This window comes from Opisthorchis viverrini (assembly GCF_000715545.1).
Source record: "Opisthorchis viverrini unplaced genomic scaffold opera_v5_258, whole genome shotgun sequence".
Lineage (NCBI taxonomy): Eukaryota > Metazoa > Platyhelminthes > Trematoda > Opisthorchiida > Opisthorchiidae > Opisthorchis > Opisthorchis viverrini.
The window spans coordinates 58,787-71,857 of NW_008751915.1; the positions used below are offsets into that span (position 1 = coordinate 58,787).

The following is a 13,071-nucleotide window of genomic DNA, read 5'->3' on the forward strand; positions in this document are numbered from 1 at the left end:
CTGACCAAACTCAACCAGGCACATCCCTCTATTCAATTCACTTTTGAAACTGAAATTGACAACGCTTTCCACTTTTTGGACGTTAAGTTAGTCAGACTTTCCACGGGTTCAATTCAGAGATCTGTCTACAGAAAGCCCACATGGACCGGACAGTACAAAAACTTCCTGAGCTTTGTGCCAATGAGGCGGAAACGAACCCTGATTCAAACTTTAACGAACCGAGCAAAACGTATTTTTGCTCTGCTGATACACTGGACTCCGAACTACAGCACATTGCTAACGTGCTCCGAGCCAATGTTTACCCGGAGAGGTTTATAACCAAGAATATGTTCGACCGCCCTATCCAACCGCCTATCACGACCGTTGGAAAGAAGCCAATATACTTGAGTCTACCGTATAAAGGCGATCTGTTGGCGGACATATTCAACCGCCGCTTGTTTCAATCCTTATAACGCACGTTTCCGGCTGGAACTCTGCGGTCTTGGTTCACAACAAACCCTCTGCTCAACTTAAACCTCAAAGACAAGATGCCAGTCTTCACCCAGAATATGGTTGTATATTATTTCTCCTGCTGTTGTTTGGCGGAGTATGTTAGGCGCACGACACGGCAACTTTCTAAGAAAATACGCGAGCCCCTTTCTTACCGGAATACCACTAACCTCAACAGTTCAGCCAGGAGCTCAATCGCATCCCACCTAATTGACACCGGGCACGTAGTCATGCTAAATGAATCATTTCAAATCATTTACCGCGTGTCAAATAGACTAACGGTATCTATTCAACGACGTTGCTTGACAACGGTCGAGGCAGTCGCTAAACGCCTGTGAAACTCGGTACTGTGCTGTCAAAAACGTTTCGTACGAACGCTGAGTCTGCCTTGGTCGTGCGACACGAATCAACCGGCCGTCACTCAACAGCCGTCTTCACTGTCTGACAGCATCCAACTGGATGCGAAATTGGGGGGGGGGTAGGCGCAGACAACAAATCGTTCGTGTTTCCACGTTTTTGCATTTCACTAACCAATCTTCGTAGCGTATTTCATTTTTAGCTCTTATTTTACCCATTAGATATATACTGATCTGATGACGAGATCCCGAAAACATTAATGTTTGTCACTGTGTTATTTTTCAAACCAAGGGAATATTCAAGCATTATTACATTTGTTAAGGGTCTCAAAACTAGGTAAATCAATTTGCATTGTATAAAGGAGAAACTTGAAATTTCTCTCAAACTTATAAAATTAGTGATACAAAATACACGGGTAACGTTGAAGATTTTTTATGCTTGCGAAATTAAATTTAGGTTAACAACAGTCCTTGGCCTCAGGGTGATGAACCGCGTTAAAATGGGTAATTGGACCCCGATTTAATCCGAGGAATCATAACATTTTTGAGCGGCTTTTTATTCCACAGAATTGAGAAGGAAATTTTTGTGCCCTTTGCCAGTGGACGGGTGTAAAAATCGGGACAAAATCAATAGCACAAATTACTATGGTGCTGTACGGATGCTTTCTGGTTCTCAATCAGCTTAGCTAACCAGAAAAGTTTCTAGGAAAATACACATTCAAATTTTACCGGTTACTTGTTTAACCCATCCAGACTGAAACGCAACAGGAACAACATAGTGCTGCCTGTCTAGACTGATTTCGTTCAGTCATCTCAGTAAGCAAATTAGTTGGAGGACTGCAGAAAGCACGATAATTAGTTCAAATATTTTTAATCAAAAACTAGACTGGCTCTATGTAGCAGACGAGCGAAGTGAAAGATGAGGGATGCCTCAGCAGTCCTAATAAAAAATATTGATGACAGCAAAGCCTAAGCCTGACGGAAACTTTATTAGATATAAGAATGACTTCAGGCATTTGTGTTTGCGTGAACGCTACTGTTCGCACAGTTCAACGGCACTGTGCATTTTTTGTTAAAAACAAGTGCTTCCATAACAAGTTATGACATAACGCGGATTCCTGTGACCAGATGCAAATCGAATATATTGGTAATTATAGTAAAATGAATAGGTAATTTAACGAGTAGGCGGCAATGCAGATCGTCCAGTAAGTTACAAAGGAAAATGATCAGCCAATGATCATCCGAATTAGGTTCGAGTTCCGTCAACCAACCACCTGGATTTCACAGTATACAACTAAACGTCATCTCAAACCTCGATCATCCAGTCGTTCATTTTAGTCGGGAGTCGAAATAAAACAGAGAACAATAAACAAACAGTAGGCGCATAACACAGGCTACTGACAAGCCAACCAGCGGCCGAAGCAATCACAACCAGACGAAGTTGAGAAGCCATGATTATAGAAGTTGTTCAGGAAGCTTCTTTGTATGCTCACCCAATGCCTAATGAAATATCAGTTTCCGGAGACGAAATGTAGCTTTCTACTGACCGGTTTCTGGGGTCACGGCAGCCACCATAAGGAAGGAGGACAAAGGATAGCAAACAGGCCCTCGGATTATAAGACAAATCGTCAGGTCTATGTCCGATTTTATCGGATTACCCTGAAACTAAGCTAGGATACCCAAATAGCGTTTCAACTTCACTTTGTTGGGTAAATAAACTCTCCTTCAACAGGCTCAGATAGGGGAACACGATTTAAACAAATCGTCAGATTTTTCCAAAAATTAAGCTAGCACTTTAAGTCATTCATTTGCTACAAAATGAAGGATTTTGCCAACACCAGAGAGCGGCCAAATTCATGGAGCTTTTTGTCATTTGTAGGAAACGTTGTTAGGAGGCTTTTCAAAATAAACAAATAGGTTTCTTCTTCCCATTGCTATTATCAGGTTTTTGAGAATCTGGATATTGATCTGATGCTTGGAAACGCTCTCGGATCACACCAATAATTTGTGGTTTCAAAGTAGCCCGCTTCTAACCGTTTGCCGGGGTAATTTCCCCATGTTTCTATGAAATCAAATGGATTTATGATACACTAGAAGAAACGATTACATGTATTCAGAGAAACTCATAGGAATAGTCAGAAATAAGATGGCAAATACGTTTAAGTTAGGAAATTCTATTTCTGACCCACGTTGCCCGTTCGTGGAGGGTATTTTCTCTCTCCATATGTTCTGACATTGGTTCTAAAAATGTGATCTAGAAATGTGTGGGCATACGGCAGTTTGTATAAATCACATCCATCATAATGTGTTTCTAATAAATTCCGCTAACAACTTCATTCCTTTCTATCCGGAATTTTTGGTGTAGTTGAAAAATTCCGGAGTGCTTTTGGCTAATTCCAAACGCGAGATAAGACAATGGGCACACATCTCAAAACCTTGTTTGCTACTGCGTCTAGGATGCAGCTGTTGGACAGGATAGATCAGTAAATGACAGGGTCGATGGAAAGTGAAGAAGACATGTGGAAGTCAACCTTGGCGACAGCATTTCATCTGCGAAATTTTCTATGGTGATCCATGTGGAAATAAAATTCACTCAGACAATTCCTAAATAATTCAATGCAACTGGTATACGTGAAATAGTGATTTTCGAAGTTAACACATACCCTCACATCACTGATGTCTAAAAGAACTGAACTGTGGGTTATCCGGAATAATAAACATGGTTCTATTTGTCTCCATTGTATTGAGCGTATTGACACCCGATTATTGCTTATTTATCACCGATCACAATCCTCAACCATTGCAGAGTATGCATAACTGGTGAAGCGTTACTGACAAGCGTGCTGAGAAGTGATCCAACTTGACAGGAAACACCTTTTTCGTATGTTTGTTTATCCGAATGATATTCACAACCCGTGACGCTTGTCAACTTGAGAATATGAAGCACCACTACCACAGTTTATCGATTTTACCATATGACCTAAGATTCGTCCCATAAAGATAGCGTTTGCAATTTCCCAATAAACTAAGTGGTTATTAGCATGCGAACGGCTTATACAGTTTGAACACATGTTATCTATCGCCAGCAGTTTCGGTGCCCCTTCCATGTACAGAGGAGAAAAGATGAAAATTAGTGGAAATCCCCTTTGCTTCAAAAGTTCATGAGTTTGTTGCAGATTGGTTAAGTTACGTCGTATCGGATATCATGGCTGCCTTCGTGAAGGCTGCAAACTCTGGAGCAAATCGAATCGGCTTTCTTTGTTTTGATGACAGAGCACTTTCACTGCCAACAGGTTATTCTGAAGGAACGGTTTGCGGTAATATGATTCGGATAACCAATTCCACGCACTAAACAAGATTGCCGAAATCCTATCGCAAATTTTCTAAGAGCCTGGCTTCTGCAACTGAAGAAAACTCCTCTTATAAAATACAGTGCTTAAAGCTTTCTCCAGATTGTCGTTAAAAGTTTACTGTTTATTTCGACAAATAGACTCATTTGCATATCGATTCGGTTTACACGAGAGAACCAAACAAATCTTTCTTCAACTGAATGTGCTGCACGAGGGGCGCCTCATGTTCCAGTTGGTACAGTAGTTGAGATATCGCAGTACAATTTTTCATAGAGAAAACAGCTCACAAATTTGCTAAAAACTCTTCGACAGCCACTTCACCCTTCTTGGAGCATATCAGTTTTACTTGAACTAATTGGATTGAAGAATATCATAGACGAGAGATTTGACTGAGTCTCTAGTGAAAAGCAAATCGATATGCAGATGAGTGCATTTGTCGAAATACGTTCAGTTGGTTTCCGAGTAGGAAATAAGGTTGGCGGAAGCTCTGGAAGTGTGCCCACCTGATGAGCTGCATGAAGAGTGAAGATGGTTGTAGGCTGTCGCAGAGTTTTCTTCAAATTTATGAGCAGTTCCCTTTATGAAGAGTTCCTGTTTGTTTTTCCTGATTCTCAATAAGTTCGTTTGAGATAATTTGCAACTCTCGCTAAACTAACTGTACCTCATGGAAAAGGTGCCCAAGCTATCCTCATTTTTACATAATGCTGAAGAAGCAGAGTGACAGAAACAGAATGGTGGAAAGAGTCAAACTTGTGCCCATAAATAAAACTCTTGGCCTTTTGGATATTGCATGTCGATGTGTGCTTAAATGCACCCACCGCTCAGAATGAGATAAGTAAAATTTCAGATAGATGGCTAGGAAAATAGCGTTTAACTTTTTGAATTCTTTGGCGAGTAATCGACCGAGGTCAGCTTTCTAGAAGCATTTGGCAGTCATATTACATTTGTTGTGATATGCTGGAACAACAGAATGACTCAGTATTGTTTTCTACTTGTACGCGCCACTTGACTACATTTTCTCACCAGATTTTTCTGCTAATTTACTGGCTTTGCGACTAACATATTTATTTTAAATGACACCTCATTTCAACGTGAATCCTATTTGCAATGCTTAGATGACTAAAAGATACACAGCATTCTGATGCATTATAGATGGATGTGTGGTTATTATATTGGTGGGCCCAGTGGGTTAGCTGTTTGTGTTGACATTCTCACGATTCACGAGCCACAGATGAAAGCCAGTAGTTAGGTGCATACATATTGTTGAAATAGTGGAACAGAGAAAACCTAGCAAGAGTGGTGGATTGAATCACACAATCTTCACACGTACTCTTATTCCTTATGAATCGTCTCATCAGTTGTCAGGCTCAAATTTAAGTAAGCCGGATAATGGCTTAATGAAGTCTCTCTATCCTTCGGTTTTCAAAGTTTCGGGTGGAAAACGAAAAAGTGATTTTGCCCACATTAAGAACCAACTCGCTAGAAAACAATTGCAATTGCTCACCTTGGTTTTGCTACTGCTGTCAGCCCCATGTTTGAGTAGAGCACTGACAATCTCATCGGAATCCTCCTTTGTGGCCAAATGTAGGGCAGTGTAGCTGTCTTTTGTAGAACAGTTCGGATCAGCACCAGCATCAAGAAGCAAAGCGACCATCGGGCGATAATGGGATCTCACGGCTACATGAAGTGGCGTTTGGTTATCCTGTCATATAAACGGAGTTGACAAATTTTCAAGGGATTTTAGTAGAGAACCTACCATTGAAGCTAAACGACTGTTAAGAAAACACTAAGCAAAATTCAGCGGCTCTTCGCAGAGCATCTTAAATTCAGTAAACAGGAGTGTGTAAGAAACCGGGTTGATTACGAAGAATGCAGACGCTTGGTTGAAACACTTAAGTGGCACTAAGTTGACGGGTAAACGAGCACTTGTTAGTTCCGATTGCAGAGCGGGTGGTAACAGATCTAATCGCAAACCATGAAGTGATCAAGTAGAAGTGGAACGGACAAAAGAAAAAAGTGCCTACCCGGGTTTTTGCATCCACTTGGGCTCCATGTTTCAGTAAAACTTTAGCTGTTTCAACCTGGTTGTTTCTTGCCACCAAATGCAATGCGGTCTCATTTCTCAGGGTTGTCTGATTAACATTCGCCCCACGTTGGAGAAGCACTTCCACCGCATCGGTGCATCCGACAAATGATGCCACATGCAGTGGCGTTAGTCCAGTCTGCAACAAAATAAACGTGGAGTGTTCTTGACAACGCCTGACTTGTACTGAGCTAACAGCTGTTAGATGTGTCATGAATTACACATTTTGTTGAAGTATGTTGCGAAGTAAGTTAACAAAAAAAAGTTTGCGATAGACAGATATAAAGCACATTTTAGTAGAAATTTTATGCAGTTTCTAAAGAATAGTTGATTGGGGGCTTTTCAAATGACAAAAACTGCAGTTAATGAGGTGATGCCCTCAACATGGATTCTGACGAAGCTTCGCCTAGCATTTATTGTATCGATCTATTCTCACTCAATCTGACTCAGTGGTTAGAGCACCAGTTTATTGACCGGAAGGTATGTGGTTCGACCACGACCTCTTCCTCTCGATTTCCCCTATCTAGGCCTGGGCAACCGTGCATTATCCCGGCTCTTCTGCCTTCTTTGGGTGGCACTGTAGCTAGGCATCTAAAGGGTGTTACAGTTGAATGATTATTATTAATAGAAGATAGACCATGAGTGTCAGCGCTTCCTCTCGATTTCCCCTATCTAGGCCTGGGCAACCGTGCATTATCCCGGCTCTTCTGCCTTCTTTGGGTGGCACTGTAGCTAGGCATCTAAAGGGTGTTACAGTTGAATGATTATTATTAATAGAAGATAGACCATGACGTGTCAGCGCTAAATGAAAGTCATAGCAGTCAAAGTTAGTCATGCGGGACCATCGCGCCATTCTGATTTACCTTCACGGAGTTCTCCTCGCACGTGACTGGAAACCCTACAAACGAAAGGTAACCGGTCTGATTTGCGAGGACGGTCTTACCTCTCAACCTAAGGCAGTTTTCTTTGGGTGCTGGGTTTGTCTTTTTTGAGGGACCTAAAGTAGGCTGCATCAAACCTGCCGATTGTTTCTTGCTCTAGCATGATTCCCAAATGTGTTAATCTCAATGGGTTCCCAGAATGTGAGCAACCTATTGATGGGCGTCCTTTTAGGGACAGGGTGCTTTCCCTAATAGGTTCCCAGTTCCTCTTCACCTTTTAATAGAGTATTTGTTCTCCGTGGTTTTACGGCAGCTAGACAGCTGCTTTCCATGATTGAGTTTCTTCTGGTCGTAATATTGTCGATGAAGTATCCCCCAATATAACCGGGAAAAAATCGATTGTTACGGGTTAACGGATGCCGTCTAAACTGTATTAACCCAGGGGGAAGAGAACTGTTGGAAATCATGAATATAAGGTTTACAGTTTATCACCTGTTGCTCTAGACAAACAGAGTAGGTGGACGAGATCAAGTTATCCATACGCTTATGGAGACTTGAAACTCAGGCGTTGGGCTATTTGGTTAGAATGATTTGTATCCTATTAAACTAAAAACAGGTCTCGCATTACCAATTTGTCGTTCCGGTTTAGCTGCAGAACTAGTTCTTTTGCCTAAGATGCATTCCAGGTCATTGATTTTCATTATGTGTTTTACCGTTTAAATAAGTTGTCATCATAGGAAAGCTTTTTGCTTCGGCTAAAAACGGAGTTCTGGATGTGCACCCTAGCGTTTTGTCACCTGCACACCTTGACAATCTCACCGTCAAGTTGTACAACTCACTGGAAATATTGCTATACAGTAAGGCTGCCTAGTTTTGAAGTGGTTAGCTCTTGAATTCGACGGCCTACAGAGATTGATTGAGGGCGTACCAAATGCTGCCTAGCAGTCTGCTTTGCAAGTTTCACATCCTCTTTATAAGTGCCCTTGTTCCAGCGTTTCTTCTAACAGAAGTTTTTGCCGATAGCGTCTTTTGTGGTGTACGTCTGAAAAGCAGTGAACTGACCTGTATTCGGGCTCCTCTTCTAATTCATCTGGATACCTGGAAGTTTGAGGTTAATCTACTCTCTTTGATGTTATATCTTAACGAGGCTTGAAATTATTGAACACAGTAAATGGCTGTTGTCTATTTCATTGACTCTTTAGGGTAGCCAATGTATGCAGTCACTTGTGTCGCACCACCGTGGTCCAGTATATTTGTTCAGTTATCGGAAGCCCAGAACTAACCTTGGACCCAATCATGCGCCTTTATTTTTCGTGAAAGTTTTCCGCATCATTCTCCTCGCCTCATGCTTCGGATAATGCAGCATGGTCTAAATATTAGCTTACTAGGGGAAAGTACGGTGTATAAGATTTCTGAGCACTATTGTCTGACCCTCAGAAGCCTCCCAACACAATACAGCTGCATGAGAATGTACAGCAACCAAACAGCAAGAGAAAGCAAATTGGTGCATGAATTCACAAACCAGATTATGCTTTCCTAAATAACTTCAAAAACAAGCAGCATGCTGCTAAAGAGAGTAGACATTGACCATAGATTGTAATAAAAGTTTTATTACATGATTAACCCACAATCTCAAACAATTAATCCCCCACAAATTTTCGGATGCAAGAGGCTCCGAAGCGACTTCGACCAGGTGCTCACGTCTATGAAGTGATAACCAACTATTCTTCAATAGCCCTCGGCCAGCATCATTCTTCTTGAAGTTCATCAGGTGGGCGTAAACTCCGAGTTTCCACAAACCTTATGCTTTCCTTGAAACCGAACTTGCACGAAATCAGTGATATACACCCGTTTGAGAACCAATTTTATTTTTGCGGGAGGCTCACCTGGAACCCAGTTGAATCACTCGTTTATGATGCTTTTAAGCGACTGAATATGCTGCACCAGACTGTATGATATTCGGGATTTCGTGATATATGTATAGAAGTAATACAGTACTCATGAGGTTCCTGGGTTTCAGGTGAGTCTGTCGCAAAACAGATGAGTTCACAAATGAGTGTATATGCTATAGGCATTTACCACTTCATTCTACTCTCGATGAAGTCATTGAGGTTGATTGCTGATTCAAACCTACCTGGCCGATTACCAAAGCACGATTGTGGACTCGGTAAAACAAACCACTGAATTTTTAATATCCAACCCTTTATATGTTTCTTACCTTATCAGTGTTTTGGATCAGTAAATGAAACTAATGCAGCGTAGTCCTAAATTTACCATCACCCGTGGGATGTTTTTACTCATTCAGAAACATGAGCAAGTAAGTGACCACGTTTATCTACTTAGTTTACATGCGGCCAAAGTAACTGTCTGTCTTCCGCAGTGTAAGAGTAGAGTGAATTTGGATAGTGGATCTGAAATCAGCTTGTTCTGCGACATTGGGTGTAGTGTATTACCAAAAAGGCCTAGAAGGAGTAACCCGAACCAATGAACCACGTTGATACGAAAAGTGATCAGGCATATAATTTTCCGACTAAACCGGGTCTCCCTCTATCTACCACAACCATCGTATACGAAACACTCAGATCATATAGGTGGATCTCTGAAATTGCGCAAATAATTTGGTTCCAAAACCCCGAATCTTTGATGTATTTGGGCGGAGGTTCTCCAGGGCGGTAATGATCAAATAATAATGTTGTGTTTAGCATTCTGAGTGTATTTAATCTGTCGTTATGCACTTCTGAAATGCCATCGACACGCTGTTTAGATTGTTGTCACCGGATTATTGTGTATGACACCATCCATGTACATACTTGAGTAGTGCAGCGGATGCATACCATGGGCAGCAAAAGGATAAAAAATCAAGGTAGAATAAGCTCACGAGCTGCACATGAATTTGCATTGCTTTCAGGTCGGCTGTTTGACTATGATGACTGTAGGGTATTCGGGGATATCTTTGGGGTCAGTGTTAGTTCACTGAACAGAATAGTTTACTATAAGACTATGAGTTTATGGTCGTAAATTTCTAGTACGTAGGAAGCAAGCGAAATAGGTCCAAGCATATAGGCTAATGTACAATATGCTATATGCTCAGTGTGTGAACAAATGCAGTTCACATGGCTGTTACTGTACCGAACTGGTCCAATTCGGTACACATCACCAGATATTCTCAAAGCGTCCTGATTTGCACATGTGCACCAACAATATTGGCTAAGACAGAACGAGTGGGCGGGGAAGCGCTCTTGGCCTTGGACTCCATTTGGAGAGCTTCATCACTAAATCGATACTAACAAAATGTTCCAGGGTAAACTGGTCCGTATATGCTGAATATTAGTAAGACTCCACACAAAAAGGAAGGTTTTAATCCAACTACACTGGTTTCGACGGTAGTGTGATCTCTGGTAATTATCCCTTGGGATTTCGCCCTATAAGTGAAGCCCGTCTAAGCTGAGAAGGCGGAAAGCATCACATAGCTCAAACTCATTAGGAATAATCATCAGCACGCACATAATGAAACTTCAGGAAGTTTCCAAAACGTCAGTTTCTCAGCTAGTAATCTGAACATTTAGCCGTTATGCAAAAGAAGGACCAGTAGTGCGATTAACTTGCACTAAGGCTGGGTATCGCGCCACTCTTCCTTTCATCAAGGAAAACACATCACTTGGTCATGGCACATTGGGTGCCGAGTTCTCTTGCAATGCATATAAAACTTGGGACAGCAATGGCACAGACCAGAAAAAGGTAATCGTTTAGCTGTAACACCCTTCCGGTGCCCAACTACCATGCCACCCCAAGATAGCACAAGGACCGGGATACTGCCAAGTTGCCCAAACCTAGACAGGGGAAGTCGAGAAGCGAAGACATCCCAGCAATGACATGTTGCTTAATAAATCAATGTGGAAGTGCGCTGCAAAATATGGGATAAGCTGGCTCAACCAGAACTAAATTGTCGTTGGTAATTACTTCTTGTATGTTTATTTACGTATAAAAGTTGATTTTCTTCGGGGTCAACCTAGCGAAGAAGTACGGTCGATGTGCATGGACATAAAATATCAGTGTACGTAACTAAAGTGAGTCATACTTTTGGAAACTTTTAATTTTTTTAGCAATATTTGGAGCCCGATCAACAGATGAGGTAAAATCATTCTCGATCTTTTGAAAACTGTGGTCGGTTTTTGTCTTTATGACATTTACTGTGCTGAAAGATGTGGGTGCTGTATAAACTCGGTGTAAGGCAGATTGGATCCATGTTATGATGAGCTTTCTAAACCCCAGACTTAGAAGATTTTAACATCAATAAGTATGTGTTCCGTAGTATGTTCCAACAGTACAGTTTCCTAGAACCTTCTGCAGCCAATAACATTATCTTGCGGATGCTGATGCACGCCTATTGGAGTTATTCATTATTTATTTCACAAAATCGAAACCTGCTTTCCAAAGGGACCAGTTATTACCACCGATCATTTCATGGTAGGACAACAAGCCACTGGAAGTGGAAGAAACAAATTTCTAACTTCGAAGGCCGTAGTTCAAGTAGGCCTGTTACACGCTGGGATGTCTGGTGGCCCCGATGGGTTATTTGCCAAACCCAGCTAGGAACTTGCTGATTAGAAAACAGGGTCTGTTTGAACACAAAAGGGCCGTATCTGGTTATTTTAAACAATCTAGTAATGATGTGGTTCTCACTCTGTTCAGATTTTTATTTATTCACTTATTAGTGCTCAACAATTAGTACTATTAGTTAGTAGTAGCAATAAATATGCTAGAGGCTGCTAAATGAGAGGTTGAGCCACGAAAAGTACCACAACTTTAATTCACCGGCCGCACAAACTGGTTAATTGAACCGCGCCCCGAAACATTGGAAAGTAATCGTGTTTTCCCCCAAAGAGGACCCATGACGTGGCTTAATGAAAAAAGTGCATTAGTTTGTCTCAATTTTTTGGGATTTGACAAATTCTTCAGTGTTAAAATAAACAGGATTTTTTCCAGTTATTTAAAGCCTTTTGAATTGAAGTTATTACTGGGTTTTGGTTGCGGTTAACGGTAAAGAATATGCCAAGCTGGTGAAGGTTTGTTATTCAGCCTTGAAACTTCTTCTGGTTGTCAATAGTAACGACAACACAAAATCTGGAAGAACAAAGAAGTATTGGCAGTAGGTCTCTGTGTCAATGTAAATGGTTTCTGGCATTTCTTTTAGACTGTTGTTTTACAAGGTCCTAACGTAAAAGTCACCGCCCAGTCAGTAATTTGACGAGCGAACCCATTTCCTGGATAGATTACTGTCAAGGTTAAGGATAAAGTCCACTGTACATTCCATCCGCAGGTGTGCAAAGCATCACAAGACTGTGTCCCTGTTCCATCTAAGGACGTTTATCCCAGATCCGTGACCTTAAATGATGAGGTTGTCGAGAACTGTCAGTTGATATTTATCTCCCATTCGGGTAAACCTCGTTAGACACAGTAGCATCAATGTACACTTCAGTGCGCCATCCAATGACCCAGATATACCTCAGAAGGCATGAGAATGACAAAGCGCATTCGTGCGAGTGTAAAGAATGCAAAGTACTACGGAGCTAAACAAGCACGAATGTTGATGTTATATTTATGTGGAAGTTAATATATTTATCTTGAAAAGTACTGAGCTGATTAATCTTTTTATCTGATATGACCAGCTGAATTTCGCTCAGGTATTGCTGTTTCCGTCAGAAGGATGAACTTGAACTGGATAGCCTCGGTGAGGTTAATATAATGATGCGTCTAATCTTCGCAAGGGTTTGGTTTCATGATATGAAGTGAAACACAAATGTGCTATGGGAAAATTTTTTCGAGATTCGAAACAGCATATTTAGAAGATAAATGGAATGACTTTAGATAGAAAGTAGTCGTGAGAAAGTACAAATATAAGTTGCCAACTT

General features: G+C 41.3%; 1 protein-coding gene across 1 annotated transcript in view; it reads right to left on the reverse strand.

Annotated features, from left to right (window-relative positions):
• T265_14770 (hypothetical protein) overlaps window positions 1–13,071 on the reverse strand; it is a gene marked incomplete at both ends in the record, with an annotated part of 121,095 nt that overhangs the window by 58,786 nt on the left and 49,238 nt on the right. Inside the window, 2 exons of the mRNA XM_009175154.1 lie at window positions 5,700–5,897; window positions 6,220–6,417. Of these exons, the coding sequence (XP_009173418.1) occupies window positions 5,700–5,897; window positions 6,220–6,417 (396 nt within the window). The remainder of the gene's footprint in view (window positions 1–5,699; window positions 5,898–6,219; window positions 6,418–13,071) is intronic.